Source organism: Lutjanus erythropterus, chromosome 21 (assembly GCF_056507025.1).
Source record: "Lutjanus erythropterus isolate fLutEry1 chromosome 21, fLutEry1.hap2, whole genome shotgun sequence".
NCBI lineage: Eukaryota > Metazoa > Chordata > Actinopteri > Lutjaniformes > Lutjanidae > Lutjanus > Lutjanus erythropterus.
The window spans coordinates 18444731-18464299 of record NC_139337.1 but is presented as its reverse complement, the minus strand read 5'-3'; the positions used below and the strand labels follow the sequence as shown (position 1 = coordinate 18464299).

Sequence of the window (19569 nt, the reverse complement as noted above, 5' to 3'; positions counted from 1 at the left end):
GTCAAATGTTACAGAATATTGTCCTTGACTGGGTTGTACTTGTTTTGTTTTACTGATATTATGATGAATACAAAATGGTTGACTAATGCTAGTCACAAATCGCATTCGTCGCAAAGCTAACTTAGCTACCTGTTAGCTTACCTGTCCAAATGCAAGGAAGCTAGAGATGTCGCATGATGCTAACGGTTAGCGTGTTATAAAGTTAGCATACATGTCATGCCAGAAAGTTGCAACAACTTCAGGCTAATATTTTATGGGGTAAACAGTTAATAGACATTTATGTGTTAGTTAAGCACAACTATTAACATTATACAATTTAAATTAATACAGCTGTCCATCCATTGTTTAAGTCATAGATACAAAACAATATATTCTATTATGTTTTTACTCATTAATTCATTAATTAATTAAATCAATTAATTATTTTATTATGTTTTATGTATCATATCTATGGTTTAAACGTATGGTTTTGTTAGGAGAACTACAGCACAGATGCATTAACATCCCTAATCATGTGCTTAGTGACTACAAGGAAGAGTGTACATTTAATTATTTGCTAATAATACATTTTACTTAAACCCAAATATTTTTTGTAGCATTGACATTGTTTATCACAGCTTTTTTTTTAATACATATATTTTGTCATTTATTTCTACGCAGGACAAAGGGATGCAGAACACTGGAATATAAAGATGATGTTAGATGTTAAAGCTCCAGTGCGGCTAATGCTCCATTGGCAGCCATATTGATGAAACAGTATGGTAAACACAAGTGTTACCAGTGAAAATAATTAAGGTCCCATTCTATTCAGTGTAGCAAAGCCTTTCCAGTGAGCCAACATGCACAATTGCAGCACCCTGACTCTGTTTGATCTGAATGGAACAGAACCTTAATTAGTATCATTGGCAACACCTGTGTTTACCCTACTATTTCATCTCAAAATGGCTGCTGTGAAAAAGGTCTATTATTATTATCTTGTGTACACAGTGTATGTAACATAATACACTGTCTGTGCAGCGTATGATAGACTGCACAGACACGCAGTCATCTCTGATAGCAGTGTAGAGGAGGACGTGGAGTCTGGTAGGCAGCTGTTCAGTACTGCCCTGCTCAGTTTCAAATATGGGCAAGGTAAAAATGGCAACCTTTGACGTGACAGCAATAGCTGCTAAAAACAGAACTGACACCAGCGAGATAGGAGCCCACACCCGCTAGGACACGAGCAGCAGGCCTACTCCTCAGCCTGACTTGGGCCCATGCACTGTAGACTGCTTTCATAAACGGATTCTATTCTAACCCTGCCATCTTTTCTTTTTTTCTTTTCTTTTTTTTTACTGTTTTATGTCTTGTTAGAAGGGTTTTGTTGAAATGAGCAACATGGACAACTTGGAGAAACAGCTGATTTGTCCTATATGTCTGGAGATGTTTACAAAGCCTGTGGTTATCCTACCCTGCCAGCACAACCTCTGCAGAAAATGTGCCAATGATATTTTTCAGGTAAGAACACAATGACATTTGTTTAGTTTTAGTATTAAGGGGAACGTATTTATTGGCTTGAGGAACATGGTACAGTACATACAGGTCATAGAGTATTGGCATTTCCAGCCAGCAGCCTAGGACATTTGAACCATTGATATGTTTATGAACTTGCCCTACATTCGTGATGGGTGACAGGCCAAACCAAAACTGTCTGAACAGCATAAATTACATTAAAACAATATTCTCCTATATAATTGCAGAGTTTTATACAATAAATCAGCATTTTTATGTCACAGTTGATCATAATGGAACATGTGTGGCTGTGTTTACAAACATAATTAATGTAAGTCATCATTATCAACATCCTAAAACAATGACAGCTTGAGAAATTAAAGATTTAGTTGTTGGTCCTTCATTAAAATACCTGTCAACAAATTTGGGAGTGACAGCTGGGCAGTTCATTGTTTTGAGGTTTCGTCATGGGGATACATTATTATTATGAGCTGTTAATTTATTAGATTTCATGACTGTTGAGTGAAACTGTTTTTTTGCCAGTGAGGTGATTCTATTACTGGAACCCTTGTGCAGTCACACTAAATTTAAGGTTTGCATCAACTGTTTACAGGCCTCAAATCCGTACCTTCCAACACGAGGTGGCTCGTTGACATCTGGTGGCCGCTTCAGATGCCCGTCCTGCAGACATGAGGTGGTTCTGGACAGGCATGGCGTTTATGGGCTGCAGAGGAACCTGCTGGTCGAGAATATCATCGACATGTTCAAACAGGAGTCCAGCAGGTAAGAAAGATTAGATAACACACTCCGTACAGTTTCTTTATCAGATAAAGCTGTTTTTAACCCAGAGGGCAGTGAATGGAGACGGTAGAGGACAACTGGGATAAACCGGTGGCGTGATGGCAGGAAGTGTTGTATTTGCTGGTGCCAGTGGGTTCTGAGTCAGAGAGCTGAAGAGGGTGACAGTAGGTTTCTAGTTTTAGTCATCTATGTACACAGATGATTTCCCTAATCTGTGCCAAAAGGCTTGTATGACACAAGATCCACGACACCCATACACTCAGGATTCTCAACCTCATCCTAGATCAAGGTTTTGTGGCATTATTTTAGATAACTAAGTGAAATATTCTGTGGTCAATAGGGCTGCAAATAATAATTGATTAATCTGACAAGTATTTTCACAATTAATCATTTAGTCTATAAAAACTGTGAAAATTTCTCAATACAGTTTCTAAGAGATCAAAGTGACATCTTCAGATTGCTTCTTTTGTCCAACCAATTGTCCAGAACAGAAAAAACATTTCATCTCCCACCATAAATGACAAAAAATTAACCAACTATTGTTGATTCCGTTTGTCAGCTCTCTGCCTCTCTTATATAGTGCAATGCAATCTGCATATTTGCTTCTGTTTTATTTTTCAGTCCTTTCATGCATGATGACTATGATTGAACTATTGCCTGCCCAGGGAACTACAGATGAAAATGAGCTTTTTCTGGCTAACTTTGATATATTTTCAGAAATGTTATTAACATGCAGCACCTGCAGCTGCACAATATGGTAAAAAAAATAAAATAAAAAAAATACAACTCATACTGCCATTATTTTTGACAGATAGTGGGATTGGGATATGATTCACAGTCAGTTAGAATGCTCATTTTTGCACCAGCATCATCATTTTCACTCAAAAATATAAAAATGATGAGGTCTGTACCAAACAAACATGTTTTCTTACATGTGAAGAACAAGATTTGTGGACCAGGGCATCTCTGCAGCACTACAGTATTTCATTATAATACTGTTCGTCACACATTGTGTCACAAAAGTGAAATATTTTATGGACAATTAACTGATGCTTTGATAAATTGATTCAGCAGTGTAAGTGTGAGTCGTTCACATAAGATAGAAGTTAATAGAAATCAAACATAACGGCGTACACCTCCACTTACACCTGTGTACTGCACAGGGTTATAGTGATGTATTGATTATAGTGCTGACAGTCAATGTGCGTGGCCAGGCCAGACTGATGGATCATCAATAAACTACTGAGACGTGTACCTGTGACATTATCAAACTGACATTACACGTCACATCAATATGCACTGGAATGTACAGCCGTGTTTTGTTTTTAAACCTTTTAACAGCAGCAAGCCAGAGCCTGAGAGGAAGGAGGAGACGCCCATGTGTGACGTTCATGAGGACGAAAAGATCAACATTTACTGCGTCACTCACAGTGTGCCCACGTGCTCCATGTGTAAAGTATTTGGAGCCCACAAAGACTGTGAGGTTGCACCCATCACCAGCATCTACCAGACAAAGAAGGTGAGGCTTGAGACCCTCATGGAGGTGATGAACACTGTCAATCACTGAGACAGAGACAGATCTAGGTTGTTTCGAGGTGAGTTGCTGAGTTTTGGAGATATAGGCTGCAAACATGTCTACCTTCTTTCAAATCTAACTGAACTAGAAGGCTTTCACATTCAGACATAGAGCTGATCTTCATAATAACCTTATTAATTTAAAGCTTTTAATGTGTTCCAGGATAAAAAGCAGGCAATCACCTTGTGTGATGATCTGCGAGGAGGGGTTCTCCTCTTGCCTGTCTGCTCTGCTCGTCTCTCCTCTCTCTGTAGACACAACTGACAAACATGTGGAATAACTACATAATTAAAATAAACAGCCACAAACAGCACTGATACTGCTTCTAATAAGAAATATAGTTGATGAGAAGACTTTAATATTTCATCATGTGGGGGAATTGAAACTCCAGGAGAACAGCAGGGAGACGGGAGAGAAATGAAAAGAGATGGAAAACACGGGATGCATATTCAATCAGAACATTTATATCATATATAATGTTTAATTTATATTATCTATAGTAGATAATCAGTGTGTTTTCATGCCTCATTCACTCACAGAGCACAAAATAAGACAGTCACCACAACTAGATTGCAAGTCGGCTGAGGAGCTCTGAGCTGCATCGCTATGCGCTCTGTTTGTATGGCCCAGTTGGTTAACATGGGCGCTGAATTGAGGTGGGCAGCATTTTGGGGCACTTCACAGTGCTTCAGCGTTTCTTGTGTCCCCAGCATGACAGGTGTAGTTCAGTAGAAAGAAAATAGCTCCTACATGAAACTGCTCACAAAAAGGTTTGTGGAATATCTTGAGTTACTCAAGACAGGTTCATGCCGGTTATGATTTCTGGAAAGAGATATTACTGGTGAGTTTTTTTCAAATGTATGTTTTTGGCACTCTGAGCGCCACAACCTGAGTGCTATCTAGTTTTATTATATGGGCAGACATCTCTACGCCTGATATCTCCAAAAAACTCACACCAAAGCAATCTAGATGGATAAAAAGCACTACAGGTAAGAGAAAAAAATGTATAGTTTTGAAATAATGCTTAATTTTTAAAGTACACATGAAAACATAGGTGTGACCATGAAGTTGATTTATTCAGGTCAGATCTCAGGTATTTACTCTGCTGTGTCCTTGCCCCCTAGACGGAGCTGAGTGACGGGATTGCCATGATGGTCGGTAACAACGACAGGATGCAAGGCATCATTAGTCAGCTGGAGGAAGCCTGTCGTGCTGTAGAGGTCAGTGTCCGACTGCTGCAGCGCCTGGCCGCTCACTCACACAGCAAGCACTCGCTCCGTGCACACACTAATGCACCTGCAGTCACCTGCACAGATGTACAAACACACGTAATGTGTCCTTGTCGCTGCCACTCTCTCTGCTTTTATCTGTCTGTGAGATTCAGACAGAGAGGTGCAGAGTTGAAAATTAATGTTTTGGTGCCTCGGTTCTGTTCTCTTCTCTGTTTTCCATGTTTTCTTCTACATGCTCTTAGCAGGGCACTCCATTCTGCTTCTGGCCCGTTGACATTAAAAAATGAGCAATGTAATTGATGGAACGGAGAACAGACAGCTTTCCTATGGTTCACGTGCCGCAGTTGGACGTAGCAGGGAGGAGGCTGGAGAGGCTCCAGTACCCTATGTGTCAGCCTCAGTGGCGTCACTCACGACAGACATGCAGAATGAGCTTCGCCGTCCTCCCTGCACATATGGCACTACCGCATGGTCAGAAAACATAGTTAACAGTATTTACACAGCCATACACAGAAAGTTATTAACTCATTTTCATTGGTTTGGTCTTTTCTTTTGAGTACTCTAATCTCTTTTGTATCCTACAAGACTGATGAATGACTCATATAGATCAGAGTCGCCCAAATTGGAGCCCACCATGGGTTTTGATGGGATGGGATTTGACCAGCATACCAAAACTTGGTATCAAACAGGCCTAAAGGATAAATTATTAACGCCTCTAGTATTGATTAGCTCTGACGTTATCAGTTACTTTATCAGTACTCATCAAGGTTTTGGTGATTTATGTCCAGTGAGATATTACCGAGTTTATATAGTGACTTTGCAGTAGTAAACATTACTGTTGCTGCTATAGAACAATAAAGTAAAGAAGTATTAGTATAGATAGAATCCAAATGATACACACTGACGAGCTCATGCTTTTATTCTCGTTTAAAACAGTACACTAAAATCCTTTACTGCAATGACTACAAAACCTAATTTTTTTTTTTTTTTTACTGCAATGTAAAGGAGCAGTGTTGTTAAGCTTCCCTATTAAATTCTATTAAAACTTCTCATCTAACGTATCTTCAACTGACACTGAAAGTGACAAATGATTGTACAAGACATGTAATACAAGGTCTGTAATGATAAAATAAGAATTTTGTGATGTGTAACTTAAACATTGTTCAATGTTAACTTAATGTCAAACATTGATATTTGTCCAATATTTGACTGGATGAGAGACATTCTGTAAGAGCTGATATACAGTACAATAGTGGGTGTTTTTTTGTTTTTTTTTACTTCATGTACCCTACGCTGGTTTTACAACATGATGACTAACAGATCGAGACCATAGAGACAGGAGAAGACAGGAGGTGTCTTGTACATGTTGATTCAGGGCTTATTACTGCAAGATCACTGTCACACACTTTTTAATCTAACAAAGTACATGGAGTCGGATATAAGCACAGCAGGTTAAACAGCCTTTGATCTGTTAATTAGGAAAACTATATGTGCATATGTGTTACCATTGTCAGAAAATTATTTATACATTTATTCATGGCTTATACATGCTTCCTGCTTATGCTTCCTGAACAGATTTCACAATCAGCAGATGGATTTATTAGTATTTCAGCTTTTGAAATCATGCTGAAGTCACACATCTGCCATCATAAAATCTTGTGGTTGGTACATTTGCTTTCAGACCATAAACAAACTGCACCAGAGTCTGTTTGGAAGCAGAGTGAGGCCTAACTAGTCTCAAATATATAAACATCAACAGTCAGTCCATTAAGAAGAACAAGCTGAAGACAGTCTAATGCGAAAAAGAAGAGCTCTACTGCTAATAATCTAATACATTTGATGTAATTTTACATAACATTATCATCATTTTTGCCCTTTGGTCACAGAATTTGGGCATCCATAAAGTATGGTCTTTCCCCATGTGTGTGCACGTGTCACTCATACATTTATAGGAAAATGGTCGGAGGCAGAAGACTCTGGTGTGCGAGAAGTTTGACCATCTGTACTCCATCCTGGAGGGGAAGAAGAGGGAGATGAGTCAGAAGGTGACGGCCGAACAGGAAGAGAAGGTGAACTATATCCGGGGCCTGACAAGGAAGTACGGAGACCACCTGGAGGAGAGCTGTAAGATCGTGGAGAAGGGGATCCAGACGATGGAGGAACCAGAAATGGCTTTGTTTTTACAGGTCAGAGCCATTAGCAAACGCGACATAAAATGGTTACAGTTAACAGAATTTTGTGTATAAGTTGGTCTTTTTTTCTGTTGTCTCCTTCAGAATACAAAGCCTCTCCTCAAACAGTAAGTACAAGTCATTTTAAAGTTAAAACCCTGTCTGACTGTACAGTATTGTATGACATATTTGGTGACATGTTGTGTACACCAAGAAGACAGGAGAAACCAAAGCATACAATAAAAAGTAAAACTCCAATAATCCAAAATAAATAACTTAACCAAAAGACAAGATAAGAAATATAATTGGCTGTCAGATATGTGCATAGAACTGCATTAAGCAAGCATTCCTAATTCTTTGGGCAATTGGTTTTTCTCTTTAATATGGTTAAAAAGGGATTCCATACTTGATTAAAAGTATTTGTGGAGCCCCTTAACAAGTATTTTATTTTCTCTAACTTAAAAAAGTGCTGTAAGTCTTTAATCTAATGGATATGGATAGGTCGTGAGCATCTTTCCATTAAAGTAAAATTGTGGATCTGCGGAGTAAAGCAGCAAGTGTGATACACTCAGCATCAGTCTTTCATAGTGTACAGAGAGGGGCACAGAAGACGGCTATAAATGGGCACAAGGTAACAGTTTTGTTCAGGCGTTCTGACATCTTTTTAAAGACGACAGACCAAAATTCTTGTAGCTTAGCACAGGAAAAATCCTTTCTGACAGACCACTATTAATAACCACTACTGAATATGTCTCTTTTTGGTGTCTTCTTGCTGTTTGCATTTTTTTTTTGTTTAAATTCCTGTGAATGATTTACCAAACTTGCGTCACATAACATAAAACCACCAGCCTGCAGCAAGATCACACCTGCTTACTGGGAGCTGTCAAAATTATTTCTGTGAAATGTAGCAAATAACTATCTTTAGCTTCAGCAATCCTGAAATAACTTGTAGAGTGTGCTAAACATCACAGACTGATGATGTGAAACAAGTGTTACATTGACTGATTTTTTTTTCCACTGTAAATATGCTAATTACACTAATTGCTTCTTCTGCACTCAGGATAGCAGACGCATCCAGTACGGCACACTTGGACAAAGTTGAGCGTGGCTATGAGAACATGGATCACTACAACGTGGAGTTCAAGAAGGAGTGCAAGGCCCTGCGCAACATCGATTTCATCCAAGGTGAAGTGACACAGCTGCGCCCCATTTACACCATCATCATCTCAGATCATGGAATCTGTATCTGGATATATTGTCAGGATAATAAACAATCCGATCTTTGCTTTTTTACACCTAGTATTTTTAATGCGTTCTTGGTAGAGATCAGGGGTTCTGTCTCTCTCCAGTCTGTTTATAAAAACAGTTTTTAGTTTTTCTGCTTAAATATTAACGATAATTGCTGCAGTGACATTAGTGGGCTCATGGAAACAAAGCAGAAAGCAGCCTCTTTGATCATTTTCCACCTGGATCACTTTCATCTTTAACACAGTTCTGTTGAATAAAGCATCGTTTGGCACTTTCATGGCACAGAATAGATGTAAAATCAGTAATTCGCATCAAGTCTCTTTCAGCTTTCGTGCTTGCTCACTTTCTAAATTTGAACAATAACCTATATTTTTATGCTACTTAAAAACAAATATCTGTATTAATGTTATGTTGTGTTTGGATGCCAGCACATTTTATGAACTGTGTTTACATCCACCTAAGATCTGAACACAGTGTGAGCCAGAGTAGCCAGATGTGGTGAGGCAGATCTGATCACATTCTGATCACAACGTATTTACACCGTGCTTTAAGATCCATTTTTTTTCCTTACCTGGATAACACAGGTTGCATTTTAAATAGCATAAATGTTCTTAATGGAGTGTTGGTGGTGGCAGCAATTAGCTGCTCACAGCTCAGACTAATCTTTTATTTCCCTTTTATTCCTTCCACAGATGACGAAGATGAGGATGAAGAGGACGAGGATGGAGAAGCAGGCACTGCAGAAGGAGAGGGGGCCCAGACTGTTTCTGGAGGCAGCGCTGTCAGTGCTGCCACCTCTGTCCAACCCTCCGCCCCACAGCAGACGAACTCCTCCCCGAGCGCAGCCAAGAGCGCCGCTTCGACCTAGCTGTCAGCCGCCGGCCCTGACAACACCCAAACCAGGAGCAGGATAAGTTTTGCTCCTGGATGTTGATTTCAGGTCAGTTCTGATACTTTTCCTCACAGATTGGGGAACAGCGAGACGGATTTAGATCTTTGCCGAAGGGAAACCTTGGGTTGCTGAGGTAGATCTAAAGGAAGAGACAGAAGTTTCTATTCCCTTCTCTCTTTTATTATGATTGTGTTAGCGTGCATCACTGCTGCATTCTGACTGACATTTTTGTCTTGACTAAATACACATTTTGGTTCCTCCTGTACTTTTTTTTTTTAAGAGACAGATTCTAGGTGTCTGTTGGTTATTTCTAGAATTCAGACGTCTTCATACATTTTTTATGTAGCTGACCTTTTGTGACTCACTGCTTAAACTACATCATTAGAGAGAAAGACACGGGGGCCTCAGGTTTTTCTCCCTGTTGTATCCTTTTTTATAAGCGATATAACTTTATGAGTCGGGTAGCAGAGTATAAAATTATCTCTGTGACATTTCAGTGTTTCATACATGCAACTGCCTGTAATATGTGTTGAGTTCTTTTTGTTGTGTAACACAGATATATTTTCCTATTATGGACAAAACAACACATTTTGCCCTGGTGTATTATATCTTATGTGTCATTAAAACAGAATTGCACAAATATGTAAAGATCTTTGATATTTTACTTTACAACTTTATGATGCATGTGTCTCCCCCATATTAAAGGGATAGTTTTGATTATTTTTTTTTAAGCTGGGTTGTATGACGTATCCATAGTCAGTGTATTACATGCAGTAGATGCTGGACACAGCTGAGAAGCAGAGAGGGGCACCAGCATGGAAGCTAAGCAATGAACCTCTGTGGACACCAAGAAAATGTATTTTAACCACCTAAAGAAGGTCCATCTAAGAAAAAAAATCAATATCAGTTTCAGTCTACACTATACTTAGAATATATTCATGTCTTTGCTTAGCTGTCAGACAGCTTTTTCTAACAGGAAACTGCATTTTATGAGCCTTGCATAACAGTTTAGCCTTGCTGGTCAACTTCTGCCTCAATCTCTTTGTTTGTTTGTGATATTGTGTGACTTCGGTTAATCTGGAAGATCCTTTTAAAACACTGAAGTCATGCAATAACACAAACAAACTAACAAATCAAGGTAGTTTTTTGGTTGAACAGTTACAGATAATGACGTCTCTGCAAGTACAGTTATGATTATTAATTTGTTTAGTATTATTTGTAATTTGTGCTGCCAATCTGGTTTCTGGTGTCTTCTCCCAAATAATGGTGTCGTGCAAGCCTGTTTGTGCTGGGCACATTATTTGTTCATAACACAATAATTAAATCAAATCAATCAGTCAATATTTGCATGATTTCTCAGTATTTGCTAATACCAGATTAACAGAAATAAAACTGTTGTCAGTTTCATGTTACCACCACATGTGCTGTTGTGCTCTGTGTGGTGGTTCGAGCCTGGACTGAATTACCAATGAAAGATTTTGTGTAACACCCCAATCCGTTTGTGTGAGTGTGTGCGCATGTGTACAGACTTATTTTTCTTTTCTCGCTCCCTTTATCTCTTCTTCACAGTCTTCTTTGTTTATTTCTGTCAAAGGAAATCCATCCAGAAGAGGCATTAGAGCCATTTTTATAGCTCGTTCTGACAGCTTTTCTACAGTATGGTCGTGATAGCATTCCTGCCTACAACCTACTGTACCACACAGAGTGCAGCAAGCCACTGGCCACCCGTTCTCTGTTTGCTGCCTTGCAATGGTCTCACCTTGCTGTGACTCCACTATTGAGACAGTCCTATCTAATTATTGTGTGAGTGAGTTGGAGCCTTTACAAATGGGCTCAATGCAGCTCTAAGCCCCAAGTTGCTAAGTGGGCCAAACAGAATAGGATGACTCACAGCCACAGCTCTTGTTTAGTCTACCCTGACACTGTGGGTCAAGGATCATCACGCCATGTACACACACACACACACACATACACATACACAGTGTCTTTCACACTCATTAGCTATCAGTGGTGCATCTTTCAGCTGTCTGTGGTTGCCTCTTGCCAGTATAATGAGAACTGCTTATTGGGGATTAACGGTTCAGGAGGAAGGATGCTGTATGGATGTTCTTCACCTGCTCCTTACAGCATCCTTACAAACATCTTTGGTAAATGTTTTCGTTGTTACAGCTCCTTTAGAGAGGAGGCACGGTGCTAACCCACGACTTGGCTCCAGAGCAATGCCATGGTTACACCATATAAGACTTTTATATTCAGTTAGAAAAAAACTCTCTCCATCAATCAATATCTGTGTAGGCAAGACTCAAGATGCAGTGGCCATTTGTGCTCTCTCCACCCAACTGTTTGCTTTTACACCATGAACCTGTAAACCTATATGAGGAGAGATACAGTATATCACAGCTGCAATAACTACTAGATTAATCAATTCGATCGGCGGAAGGAAAGAAAATTTGTTGGCAATTCACGATTATTTTCATTACCGATCAATCTGTCAGTCATTTTCTCAATTAATCAATTAGTGATTTGGTCCATAAAATGTCAGAAAATTTTGAAAATGTTTGATTAGCATTTAACAAACCCCAAGATGATGCCCTCACGTGTCTTTTATTAACATTTGAGAAGCTGAAATCAGAAAAATTGGACATCTTTTCTTAACAAAACAGACTCAAAAAGATCAATTAATTTTGATAATCAATTATCAAAATAGTTAATTTAATAGTTGATTAATAATTGATTCATTGTTACAGCTCTGTTGCCAATTATTTTGATGATCAATTAATAATTTCAGTCATTTTTCAAGCAAGAGTGTCACATATCTGCTGGTTCCAGTTTCTTAAATGTGAAGATCGGCTGCTTTTCTTTGTCATTTATGACGATAAATGAAGAGTCTGTGGATTTTAAAATGGGAAATTGTGATGAGCATTTTTCACATTTTTTCTGACAATTTCATAATCTAAACAATTATTCATGATAATAATTGTCAGGTTAATTGACAATAAAAATAGTCATAGTTGCAGCCCTCCAGTATAGATGACCTATTCAAATACTTGAATGTAGGATCCTGACTTTTTTCACATTAAGAAACATTTTAGATCTCTGTGTAGCCATGCTTTGTTCTGGTGTTTTTGTCTGCACACAGTTGCTTTTACACATGGTGGCTGCAGGTCATTAAAAAATCTTAAAATGTCTTAAATTCACATTTTCTTCTAAAAGGCCTTAAATAGTTTGAATTTTCTCAAGTTCTGCTTGGGAAGGTCTTAAATATTTATTCACTGGATGCTGTAAACAACTTCAACAATATTAGGGAAAGAGCTCTCTCTCAGTTCAGTTTATACAGAGAAACTGTATAAACAACAGACTGTAGACTAAATGAGACATGATTGCCTCTGCTTACTTATTTGTATGTATACATAAACTATAAAAAAAGAGATCCACAATGATAATACAGGTATTTACGTGACTTCCAGCATAGAAATGGTGGATTCTACCTTGATATGGGCCTTGTTTCAGACTGACTGTACAATTGTAGTGATTAATATTACAGGACAAATATATTTTTCCCATCAATTAATGTATTTGGACAAATGTTCATTAACTCAACTAGTTATTGTCATTTTGCGTCACATATAATTTTGAACTGACAATTAATGTTGACTGTTTACCCAGAATTTGATGTTTAGTTTTAGTGCACAATTGGCCTTAAATTTAATTGAGCAGTTGAATTAAAAAGTCTTACATTTAACTCGGTGATATATGTAGACACCTTATTATAGAATATTATGTAGGAGGTGATAGCATCTGTCCATTTATCTACATTGTCACAACAATTTTAAAAAAAGTTTCCAGTTTGTGTCATTGAAACCGTCTCTCTGCTCCTCTTTGCTTTACTCAGTACACAGTTGGATCCCCTCAGTCACTGGTTTCTCTTGCTTCACCTCAGCTCAATACTTGAAAAGCATGTGTACAACACTTACTGGCTTACTGGGTTAAATCTCTAAAGCAACAATGAAGGGTCAGTCAAGAGCTCCCACTCACTAACTACCCAGACACCCCCAGTAATGAATCCAGGAGGTTGAGAGGAGTCTTTGTCAATAAGTTTCCTATAAAATCGTGTCAGGAGGTGCATCACTGAGGACCGGTGTTGTATCAAAGTCTGTTTCCTCATCAATATGTGTTTTCCCTTATCTTAACCTCACCCCAACTTTATCCCAAATTAGTCACACCAGAATTTTAAACTGTTTAATGATATTCAATACTTACAAAAAAGAGAAAAGAAAAAACTGAACAACCTGCAAACAGTTTTGCTACAGAAAAAGTCACTGGCTTTGCTGCATTGCAAGCCAAGTTTCTGTCTGGATGATAAAGACTGAACTAAAATGAGGCCTTGAATAAGCATTTTTAATAGCTTTGAAAGAAATATTAAAGTATCGATACTTTTGACAACATTATCCCTACCACTATCCAGAGGGGCACTGAAACTGTATTCAATGGGAAGGTGACACTATCTTATGGGAAATTACACAATACTGCAAACCTCTAAAATGATCTATGATATTCTGTCTGCAGTAAATTTTCCCAACATAAGATTACAAATCCATGTATGAGGAAAAGTGTACTTTAATCAAATTAGTAATTAAAGTAACTTGGAATATAGACGACAGAGTAAGATAAGTAAGCAATAAGATTTGAGGTTTAACAGCACAGAAAAATGTGGACTCACTGTTTGACATGTAACAGGTCACTATTATCCTTTTAATTTAATGTGTTGTATCAGCTTATTAATGATTTATTAAGCGTTTAAAACCTAATTATTAACCTAATTCTAGACCATCTGTAAGGGTAATCTTATCGTAAAGTGGTACCATTAACTGATATGTAAGGATATCCACAGAGAAGTGTGAGCATTGCTTTTAATTTTTTATTAAAAAATATAGATATAAGACGTTCTCTTGCACAACAGAAAATGACTGGTTGCACATAAGTTTATTAACAAACATAAATATCATAAATACAGTGATTCATAATAATCTAAAACAAAAATGCCAATTTTTGTCAATGCAGTATTTCATCATGTCTTAACCGAAAGTATTTCATCTCAAACATGAAGAACGGTGTAATTCTACAGATTTGACACCAACATTAAAATGGCAAGGTACAATCGGATCAGCCCGTTTACGCTCCATAGTTTGAGGTTAAAGCTATAAATAATAGAGTGATAAAGCAGCACTATATTGTACAGAGCATGTTTTGTGCTGATGGTAAAAATGCAAAAAAGAAAAACAGAAAAGAAAGAGGAAAGGAGATCTTTGGCGGACTGGAAGGAGGTCTTCATTTCCCGAAGAGCTCCATCATTCTTCTGTTATTTTGCGCCTGCTGGGCCAGCTGTTCCGCCCTGGACATCTCCATCATCTCCCGGAGCAGGTGGAAGGTCAGGTCCAGGGATATCGGCGGGTCCTCGGACCTCCTCCCTCTTTCCATCGACTCGTCCCCGCGGTCTCCGAAGCCGCTTATGAGCGCCCTGATGTTCCCAACTTTCCCTTGTAAAAGACGCCGCGTCAGCTGGAGTTGCAACGCTCTGTTGTAGATGGCAGGTGATCCGCCGGGATACATGGACGAGGATGATGGGAAAGAGTTCGAGTCCCCGTTGCCCAGTCGGATGAAATACTCCTCTCCAAGCCGCTCCAGGATGGGACCAGACTGCTGCTGCTGCTGGGAGTTTTGGCTTTGGGGAGCTGGGACGCGCAGAGCACCGCCAGGGCTCTCAATAGCCCGACATTCGTAGCGGGGTAAGAAGGCAACTATCAGAATCACGGTGGTACCAAGTAAATTGAGCTTCATGTCAGGATATCAGCAGGAATCTGAGAAGAAAAACAAATATCCACGATTATTTTTATGTCATGTTTGTATTCCATACCACTTTTAGTGTGGAAATGTGGTGCGTAATGAGGAAATTACGCGCGTAAAACAGGCATCGCATTAATGTAATTTGGAATATTTCGTGCGTAAAGAGGATTTTTGGTTCAGTAATTGATAAATTGCGGAAGTGTGAGTATTACTGCCTTATATATATACTTTTATAATAGATTGAAAATACAATGCAATTACTAAGGACAAAAATCCACTTGGTAATCTGCAAATAAATTTGTTAAAACATCTGTAAAACCAATCACATTTATTTAGACTTAATTTGCGCCTAAGAAAAATAGAATGTGTAACAAGAGAAAGCATGCATTCAAACTCATAATGTGCATTAAATAAAAGAAGCTTTTCCTTACCTTCAATCTTTAGAGGAGGTCCAGTACAGTCGTGTAAGGTTGCCAGGTAGTTTGGCGAGATGCCGCCCTCCTTCACTCCTTTGAAGGAACAAGTATATAGTTACTTAAAGAGTAGATGCTGAATGGACTTATATAGCCAAGCTCACTATAAGTGTCGCGCTCCAAGCTGAGATTGAGTCTGCGCGTTCTTGCATGGGGTGTAACGTGAATGGACGCCTCTCTGACAAAGTGCTTTAGTTTAGATGAGATGAGTCATATGTGAGTGTGCGCGCGCGTGCACGAGCGTCTACCTCCTTTGCTTTCAGAATAGCCCTATAGGTGCCACACCTGCTGGCATTTTCACTTGAATGAGATAGTTCAGAATAATAGGGTGACATGTAAAAGTGAAAGACTGGGTGTTATATTAAGATAAGTTTAGAAATTGTGCCTTTTTTTTCTGTTTCTCTGTCACAGCTCATTTTCAGAATTGTGCATCCAAAATCAGATTTAAAGGGGCAAAATTTTAATTATAAATAACAAACAATGACTGTTCTTTTTAAAAATCAACTTAGAAACAGCCACAATGCACTAAATAGTTTTACAGAAATTGTTTGTAGGTACAACAGGTACATTTAGGTGCAAATCTGCAGGACTGACTTGTTTTCTGCTTGATGCACCACACTAATGATTCCAAAGCTGTTTCCCTGTTGACCTGTGTTGCATTCAGTGGTTGTGCATCTGCAAACAGCTCAGGCTGCGAGAGGGGCATTGTCTCCCAGTGATTCATTGCTGCTGCACATACGAACGTCACTACCTCTGCTGCCACTGGGTGCCTCCTCGGCCACCTCGCTCCAGAGGGGCCCACCGCCAAGCCACGCTTTCAAGATGGAGAGCCAAATCCAATATGAGACAAGGCATTAGAATTTTAAGCAGTTTGATGATAAAAAGTAGAACTCTCCCTCTGTTCTGTTTCACACTTTCTCCACTCTCTTCAGTGCAACACAATGAAATAACTAATATTAATGTCTGTGGATTAATATGGAAGTCCACTTTCGCAAATAGGATGAAAAAAGCGTCCTGTAGGTCATGACAATGAGAAACTTACTCGAAATTATGACTTACCTATCACAAAATATTAAATTAGTATTTTCAAAATGATGAAAAACTTCCTCAAAATAATGAGATATCTTGAAGTAATTAGTGTCTCATAATAATGACTTAGTATCTCAGAATAATGAGATAGTATATCTGAATAATGAATTATTATCTCAAAATAATGACTAGTATTTTGGGATAATGAGTTAGTATCTCAGAATAATGATGCTATATCTTAAAAATAATTACTTAGTTATTATATTGAGAAAGTTTCTCAGTATAATGACTCACAGGATCTTTAATTTTTCATTACATTGACGGAAATGGGCTTTATTTCCATGGATTCACATACCTACGGTAAAATATGTCGGAAATGAATGACAAGCAAGGGTTGGCACTTTTCCACTGAAGCATAAACTCCACAAATTTGTTAAGTTATCTCTCACAATGTGGTAAAACCCTTTCCATTAATCCTTAACAGTCACTCAGACATTCAGCTTGGGAAAAACTTCCCGTTCCAGACACACAGTCTACACAGAGGTCAAAGTGACTTCACACATACTGTGCACTCAAGTTTAATCAGTCAATTATAAAAGAGGAGAGGCGAACATTTGATTTAGTAAATGCAGTCATAGAGTACAAGGTGGATTTTTCCTCATAAATATCTGCCCTCTTTTTCTGAAATTCACATTTTATCTGTAGACATTTGAGTGAGTGTAATTTGCAGCCGGTGTGAAATTGTTTCTCTTATAGCATCTCCACTTTGTCGGTCTTCATGCTCCGTGCTGCTCCAGGGGAGGTGTCAGGTCCCATCATGAGAAACACATGTTGGCTGACACAAATAGCAAACACCGCCAGATGAGAGAGTGACTGCTCGTGGTCAAGTCATGTCACCTCATTTTCAAATCACTGTCCCTGTGCAGATCACTGCGAGAGAAATCCTCTCCTGTGACGCCACACCGGAAAAGACTCAGGCTTAAAACGTTATCCCTTTGTTCCCTCAATTAGAGCAGGTCTCTCAGACGATTAGATTAGATTAGATAAAATTTTAATGATTCCTCCAGGAAAACTGGGATGTCGCCACTTATTATGACCTTTGCATCTGACCTTTTTCTGCAGAAATAAAAATGATAAGAAAATCTGGACTTTATCAAGTTGAATTCTCACAGCAGACACTGCAAACTGCTTCTGAGAAAGGATTTCATAGAACCACTGTCAGACGAAAAACTCCATGGCAACAGATTCTTTTAATTGATCATTTGCCTCTCTAATTGTGATCTAAGACGAGGAGAAGTGCCTCTCGCCGAACTGTCCCTTCCTAAATAATTGGACAGCTTTCCCCAGTGGATTGAGCTGTTTTTCCTAATACTTCCGGTGTGCTGCTCGACTTTGACAAACTCATTTTCATAAACAAGGTCACTCTGGCTGTTTAAATGAGTGTGAACAGGTAGTCTGGTGTTGATCGCTGCTGCAGAGCCCAGGGCTCCGCTCTTGGAGACCACCACCTGACTGCAGCACTGTAGCTCAGGTGTCCTTCTGGTTTATGGTTCAGTGATATAACCTGTTATATGAACACCTCTCTAATAGAAGTGGGTGCTTGGCCTTTCATCTTGAGAAAAAAGATGTGGAAATTTTTACAGAAATGGCATTTCGTCTTTTACAGTTTGCCACTAACCTACCAAAAGCTTTCATACAACCCGCTCGCTAGATATATATGTAACTTAATATATGAAAATGTTCAGTCATGGCTGTTTAAGGATAAATAGACCCATTAATTATGCAGAAAGAGCTGCTGGCCAGTATCCCCTTCAGTTTACTTGATATCAAAGTATCCTTCAGTGCAACTCAGCTGCTTTTAAGGAGTTATTTTGAATTTGTTGATGCATTTGAAATAATAAACTCCTGAAGCTCTTGACATGATCACCTCTTGAAAAATTAAATGTGAGACAGCTGGCTTTCCTGGGTGTCTCCTGTGGTTTGCATGCAACTTATGCAGCCTGCATGAGAAGCAGAGTTGTCCATAATGCAGCAAAGCCCTCAAGGGCCATTCTGTCTATATGAATCTAACATGTTTAGCTGTGAAGGTGTTAAACCAGAGGCTCGCCTAATGCCTGTTCACATAGTGGATGTCAGTCTCCTCACAGGAAAATAACGTCTGTAAGGGCAACATTTAATCTCCTTCCTTCTTGTCTAGACTCACATTTCTATTTATTCACAACCACGGCTGGATTTCCCAGAACGAATTTAACAATTAGGAAACTAAACATCAAAATAAATTTAATTTGAAAAGCTTGTCTTTAAATTGGGTAGTAGGTGTAGCCATCTGCCGTTGCATAATGTACTGAATACATTAAATTAAATGAGAAGTTCTGTGTTTTTCTGTTTTTTTTTTTATTGCCAACAAAATCCTGTGAAAGGACAGGAACAAACAATATGCTACCCCATCCTTTATTACTTTCTGACATTTCTATCCTGTCTGTGTCACTCAGCTATAAAGACATGAATCCTTAAAAACAGGTCACAAATATATGCTTTTCTTTCTATAAAAGCCTCAATTTCCCGGGACAGCTGCAGTTTTTGTCAAAGGTTACTCAAACAGGAGTACATGTTGCATTTGTTCAGAACCATATAATATACGTTTGGTGAGCTTGTTATTGTTTACAGCACCTGGATGGTGAGCGGTGGAAATAAAATGAAGTGCCCATATTCATCTCAATGAATGGACATGTCACACAGAGCAACAGTGTCGTCTGTTGATGTTTTAAATTGTTTTTGGTCAATAATGGAGTGAAATATCAGGCTTTGGAAA

General features: G+C 38.7%; 2 protein-coding genes across 3 annotated transcripts; one reads left to right on the top strand and one right to left on the bottom strand.

Moving 5' to 3' along the window:
• The first annotated feature begins 972 nt into the window (after positions 1-972).
• On the top strand, positions 973-10053 carry trim55b (tripartite motif containing 55b). Of its 2 annotated transcripts, none has more exons than XM_084747267.1 (8): positions 973-1497; positions 2105-2274; positions 3637-3811; positions 4993-5088; positions 7053-7286; positions 7377-7399; positions 8332-8456; positions 9212-10053. In XM_084747267.1, the coding sequence occupies exons 1-8, from the start codon at positions 1369-1371 to the stop codon at positions 9385-9387; spliced, it is 1128 nt and encodes a 375-aa protein (XP_084603393.1). In that variant the 5' UTR covers positions 973-1368; the 3' UTR covers positions 9388-10053. The 2 variants fall into 2 exon arrangements, with proteins under 2 accessions (XP_084603393.1, XP_084603392.1); XM_084747266.1 differs by having other exon boundaries at positions 1290-1497; positions 3634-3811.
• Positions 10054-14315: 4262 nt separating this feature from the next.
• crhb (corticotropin releasing hormone b) lies at positions 14316-15893 on the bottom strand. Its single transcript, XM_084746903.1, has 2 exons — positions 15687-15893; positions 14316-15269 (listed from the first exon to the last, which is right to left on the bottom strand). Exon 2 carries the CDS (start codon positions 15247-15249, stop codon positions 14740-14742), a length of 510 nt encoding a protein of 169 aa, XP_084603029.1. The 5' UTR covers positions 15250-15269; positions 15687-15893; the 3' UTR covers positions 14316-14739.
• Between the last annotated feature and the right edge of the window lie 3676 nt (positions 15894-19569).

Bases quoted from the DNA above. Each gene is read 5' to 3' on its own strand.
- trim55b (XM_084747266.1), top strand. From the start codon at position 1,369: ATGAGCAACATGGACAACTTGGAGAAACAGCTGATTTGTCCTATATGT. The intron at 2,275-3,633 runs GTAAGAAAGATT...ACCTTTTAACAG, and splicing joins TTCAAACAGGAGTCCAGCAG to CAGCAAGCCAGAGCCTGAGA. The intron at 5,089-7,052 runs GTCAGTGTCCGA...ATACATTTATAG, and splicing joins AAGCCTGTCGTGCTGTAGAG to GAAAATGGTCGGAGGCAGAA.
- crhb (XM_084746903.1), bottom strand. From the start codon at position 15,249: ATGAAGCTCAATTTACTTGGTACCACCGTGATTCTGATAGTTGCCTTC.